We start from the raw sequence: 5,501 nt of genomic DNA, 5'->3' as shown, positions 1-5,501 counted from the left end.
TTGTCTTATTCCATTACATGTTATTTCTGTTAACATTCCTGTCTGAAGTCCTTCGTTCTTCGTATTAACATTTTAAAGAAGTGTTAATCCAGGACGAAGGTCTCCACTCCTAACTTGTATTGCCTTGATTTTCAATACCTCTAGAGGATTGAGATCAAGTATCCAACAATACCGATGAGATCTTTAGAATTGTCCATATAAGCTTGATTTTGTAGATATGTAACCTTCGTCCCTAGCGGAGTCGCCAGACACCGATCTAGACGTCAAACACTGGAACGAACCACCTGACGTGCTCTTTGTGGAGGCGTGGACGGTCTGCGACCTAGGTGCATGAGTGGCTCCTCCTCTGCGTACGTCCAAACGGTCTGTGATAGCGTAGAGGGTCGTCTTCTTCATAGCATACCTAGATCTCACCTCCTGGGAGGGACCCCGTCGGGGAGGAGAGATCTTAGAGTGTGTCTTGGCGACGACAGGACACCCAAGACAGATCTAGACGACATAGAGTCGAATAGAGATAGAGGCGGTTATGTGGAAAGCTACAACCAGACTACGCTACATCTATTCTTAGGGCAGGAATGATAAAGAAAGTAATATGTTCGATCGGAATGTGTTCAGACCCGTTTCTAGACGATAGCCAATAGATCCCACGTGATTAGATGGATAACCACGCACGAGATAAAGATAATCGTCCGAGTCAATCTGATCGTGAGGCACGGACCGTCCAGGCCCTAGGACCGGACCATCCGCCACGTTTGATGTTCAACACTATTCAAAATTAAATAGCAAGAAACTTTCTCTCTATCTTTTAAATATTAAGGGATTTTAGCCTTCTTCGAATCCCTTTGGTTCTAAACAAGCCCTCGGGATTGTGTTGTCCAGGTCTTGCTGCTTGGCTGAAGGATAGATCCTCCGAAATCCCATTCTTCACTTGTTCTCGCTGAAATCTCTACCAAAATCCTATCAGGACTACCTGTGATCGTGACACAACTCATGTGCGCATGTATGTGCGTAGGCAGCCTATATACATGTTACATGTATGTATAATACAACTATATATACATGAAGCCTTGAACTACAGTGTACCATGCAGGAAGTAGAATGCTATGATATGAGGCATCCTGTTTCCAAACATATAAAAGGAGGATGAGGAGGACGAAACTGAGGCTACTTACACGTACGTACCTACAGCACACGCGCAAATCACATTCACGAATCACGAATCGAGCTGAGAAGGGCATTTAATTTGCTTCTTCTCGATCGATCGACCCCCTCGTTCCCATGCGCGCGCTCGATCACACCGCCTCGAACTCCCTCCCGCGCGTCCGTCCTGCGGCGGCGCCGTAGCGCATGTGCATGGTGGCCCCGAGCTCCGCCGTCACGGCGTCCGCTTCGTCCTCCGCCTTCTTGCTCTCCCTGCCAGGCCCGCCGAAGATGGAGTGCCGAGGCTGCTGATGAGCAGTAGAGACTCGGTCGAGCGCCCCGTGGCCGCCGCCGTAGATGTCGCTGAAGTCGGAGGACGCGACGCTGGTGCGCTTGGCGGAGTAGTTGAGGTCGAAGCTGGCCTTGGCCATGTCGAAGCTGAGGCTGGCCCTGGTGTAGAAGCTGATGCGGGACTCGGACGACAGCGGGCCGAGGTAGTAGAGCGCGGCGGCGTCCGGGTCGGCGGGCGAGACCTTGGCCCGGAAGTCGTTCCTGGACGGCGGGATCGGCGAGAAGAAGATCTCAGCGATGTTGTGGCCGGCGCCGCGGTTGAAGGGGTTGGCCTTGCGCTCGTACCGGTACCGGAAGTTCTCGTACGTGGTCTGGTTGGTGCACACGAGGTAGGAGTGGAACGCCGTGAGCCCGCCGACGAACCACGCCGTGACGAAGGTGTAGACGATGAGGCAGCCCGACACGGGGGACTCCGCGACGGCGCTGCCGAAGCTGACGCCGTAGCGCCGGGAGATGAGCAGCAGGTTCACCCAGCAGAAGCCGAACACGTAGAGGCACAGGAACGTGGTGGATGAGATGAACATGAAGAAGAAGCGGTAATTCCGCCGGCCGATGCACTGGCCGACCCAGGGGCAGTGGTGGTCGAAGCGCTCCACGCAGTTGTTGCAGACGGAGCAGTGCGAGCAGCGCGGCGGCCGGTACAGCATGCACGTGTGGCAGTACTTCACCTTCACCACCACGCCGTTCACGTACACGTCGCGCGTGGGGGGCAGCGACCACGACGCCGACGCGCCCATCGCCGCGGGGGAGCCTGAGAAGCTCTCCGTCGCGGCTGCGTCAGGCTCCGGCGGCCGCGCGTTCCGGGGGATGATCCCGGGGTCTCGCCCCGACGTGAGAATCAGCACCACCACGTCCTGCACACACGCACACCATCGGTGGGAGGTTCGTCGCAAACTGTCATCGGACACGCCGTACGTACGCATGCTAGAAGCGGAACATCATCGGCGGGTTACGTATTGTACGTATGTGTGTCACGGACTCACGAATATGCCGACGGCCATGGCCGTCGCCGGGACGGCGGTGCCGAGCGGCTTCCCGATGAGCTCGGCGAGCCGGAACGAGACGAAGGCGACGAAGAGCGCGAGCGGCGTCATGATGAGCGCCACCGTGAGCACGATGGAGCTTGCGTCCGGGCCGAAGATGAGCCGACCGCCGCAGAGGAATCTCTGCCACAACAGCACCAACCACCAAGCCATGCATCTCTCGATCAGACAAGGACATCAGGATCGGCCACGCAAGGGTCCTCGATCGCCATTAGCAACGATCGCGGATCGTGGTTCTAATAGTTAATTAATTAGCCATCAATTAACGTACGCACGTACATTCTTTCCTCTCCAGACTTGGTAGACGCGGTGCGTGGCGACGGCGGCGGACGCGACGCTGGAGGTTTCGGAGAGGTAGCTGCGGGGGAGAGGGCTCTTGAACAGCGGTCTCCCCTTCATCGTCTCCGGTAGGCCGCCGCCGGTCCGGTAAACGCGCGCCGCCGCGTCGTCGCCTCACCTGCATGGGCCGGCCCTGCAGAGCGGCCGGAATGGAGGTGGGGGGAGGAGGGACGAGAAGCTCTCCGCGTTTTCCCGTTTCGGACATCATTGTGCTATCCATAGCGCATCGTGGTTGTTATTTCGGTGCAAGGAATGGATCGCAGGAAATCGCCATGGCTAAACATAGCACGCGCATAAGCATCTCCAACAATATCGAATGCAGATGTTATTTTGAATTACAGAGCATCTATTAAAAAATAGCTCCAACAACTACACTATTTTACATTTTTTATCAAAACAAAACAGGACACCTTTTCCCTTGCTTCCTTGTGTGTTGGAATTAGGTCCAATAGTGTGTGGCTGAATTTAATAACGAAGCCAAGGTGATGTGTAAAGATGACATAATGCTTTAGTCTCATATTACTCATCTAGATATAAGAGAATCAACTTATATATATATGAGTGTTACATACTCTTCACATGAGACAAATAAAGAGCTATGCAGGCTGCCACACACATGTGCCCTCGCTCGCGTTTCATGTTTTTTCGCGTTATTTATCGCGTGACTTGTGACGATGCACGATCGTGACGGTAGTTTAATTTTTGTCTTTTGTTTATTTGGTTATCAAATATTACATTTACACCATCACGTCAACCGGGAGTAATGGGCATGCATGTTACATGCGAGATGTCCGGACGGTTGCACGTAGAGAGATTCCGGGGGCGGTTCCTGAAATTTAGCAGATAGAATCAAGAAAGTTGTGGCGACCCATCTATAAAGGCAGACGTCCTTCAGTCGGAAGACAGACGCGAATAGCAACCAACTCGTCCTGTTATTCTCATCTCTCTACGCCCCCACTTCTCTGCCATGCCATCCCTTCGTCTGTCGTGCAACAGATCAAGGGAGAGCGGTGTCTCCGAACCAACGTCGCCACTTTGGCAACCTGCACGGAAGCCGGCGAATCAGGTTTCTAGGTAGTGCTTCGCGTACGTCCGCTCGGGGTCCTCACCATCACTCGTGGAAGTCACTATAAGAAAATATGTATTTTCAGTTTATTGCGATGATGGTCTTATGGTTAGATCTGTTGTCGATTCTTCTTTTATGCGTTAATCTTGTTGAGTTAGTTCAGATCTATTTTGTTATAATGTCATGGATACCATCTGCAAGTAGATCTAGGTTTTACGTTTTATGCTGCATTATCAAATTAATCTTAGGCACAGTTAATTTTCCAGCAATCTAGAAACCTGAAAGAATTAACATGGCTAGACCTTCGGATGCATTGAAACCTGAGGGTTTGCCGGTTGTCAAAATTTTAAGAGATGGCAGACTAGGGTTAAATTCTGGCTCATGTTATTGAGGATCTGCTGGGTGACTTCCCCAATCCTTCCTCTCACTGAGGAACAGGACCGTAACTTTGAGTCGGACAACTCTACATGTGTTGGTTGTATCTTGACACTATTATCAGATCAACTATATGACATACACATGCACCATGCATGAAGTGGCTCATGATTTATGGGAGACCATGGACCGAATGTATACTTGAAAGGGAAATGTTCTCTTGGGCCATTTCTAAGTGTTTTGGTGATTAAGTGCCCAACACATCACTTTAATATAACATGCCTACTAGGAGTATGAGCACATTGCAAATCCTATTAAAATGGAGAAACAAATGTATTAATCTAGCACTTAGTCAATTGTTTTAATTACTAACTATGTTCTTCTAAGTGCTAGAAAACTCTCCAAGTAGAGACAATTTGAGGTGAAGAAGATTGGCTAAGTTTGGCCAAACCTACACCAGTCTGGGGAGCACCGGGCAGTGTCTGGTGCCCAGGCTGGCCAACCAGGCGAACAGACCGCTTTCGGGAAAAGAGCCAGACGCGCTGGCTATAATTCACCAGACTATCCGATGTGCATCGGGCTGTCCGATGAGCCAGGCGGCCAATGGCTCTCGCCTGCGCCAACGGTCGGCGCACAATCAACGGCTACCACGTGTACTAGGCCAACGGTCAAAAGGCCGCACCGGACTATCCGGTGTGCCATGGGGCCAATAGTTGGCAACGGGCGGCTTCGCTAGGAAAGGAAGGAAATTGTGTACTGTTCACTGCCCGATGTGCACCGGATTGACCAGTGCACCCACGGACAGAAGGCAACCAGAGCCTTCCAAATGAAGATCAAACGACTCATTTGGCCCTTGGGGCTATAAAAGGACAACCCTAGGTGCATGGAGCTATTACCTAAACATACCAAGAGCACACCGAAACTCCTATTCAACACAACCATGCTTTTGACTCATTCTAGAGAGAACTCAACGTTTTCTTGAGAGAAACTCTGTAGTTTTTGTTCTTGCGTTCTCTCCTTTGCTTGTGTGCGTGGTGTTCCTGCACTTGTACTCTTGTGTGTGTTGCTATTCCCCCTTACTCGTGTGCTTTGATTAAGATCATCTGTGTAAGGTGTGAGAGACTCTAACTTGTGGAGATTCCTCACATAGGGGATTTGAGATAAGAAAGAAAATTGTGGTACTCAAG

The 5,501-nt window shown here is 51.2% G+C and overlaps 1 protein-coding gene across 1 annotated transcript; it reads right to left on the bottom strand.

The window, feature by feature from the left end:
• Positions 1-780: 780 nt before the first annotated feature.
• On the bottom strand, positions 781-3,076 carry LOC103654403 (probable protein S-acyltransferase 6). The gene is made up of 3 exons (XM_008681239.3): positions 2,814-3,076; positions 2,475-2,657; positions 781-2,345 (listed from the first exon to the last, which is right to left on the bottom strand). Exons 1-3 carry the CDS (start codon positions 2,931-2,933, stop codon positions 1,293-1,295), a joined length of 1,356 nt encoding a protein of 451 aa, XP_008679461.1. The 5' UTR covers positions 2,934-3,076; the 3' UTR covers positions 781-1,292.
• Positions 3,077-5,501: the final 2,425 nt, after the last annotated feature.

Source organism: Zea mays, chromosome 4, assembly GCF_902167145.1.
Source record: "Zea mays cultivar B73 chromosome 4, Zm-B73-REFERENCE-NAM-5.0, whole genome shotgun sequence".
Taxonomy (NCBI): Eukaryota; Viridiplantae; Streptophyta; class Magnoliopsida; order Poales; family Poaceae; genus Zea; species Zea mays.
The sequence above is the reverse complement of the archived record's forward strand: the minus strand, read 5'-3'. Positions and strand labels throughout refer to the sequence as shown.

Bases quoted from the DNA above. Each gene is read 5' to 3' on its own strand.
- LOC103654403 (XM_008681239.3), bottom strand. From the start codon at position 2,933: ATGAAGGGGAGACCGCTGTTCAAGAGCCCTCTCCCCCGCAGCTACCTC. The intron at 2,658-2,813 runs GTACGTGCGTAC...CTGTTGTGGCAG, and splicing joins AAGTCTGGAGAGGAAAGAAT to AGATTCCTCTGCGGCGGTCG. The intron at 2,346-2,474 runs GTGAGTCCGTGA...GCGTGTGTGCAG, and splicing joins CCATGGCCGTCGGCATATTC to GACGTGGTGGTGCTGATTCT.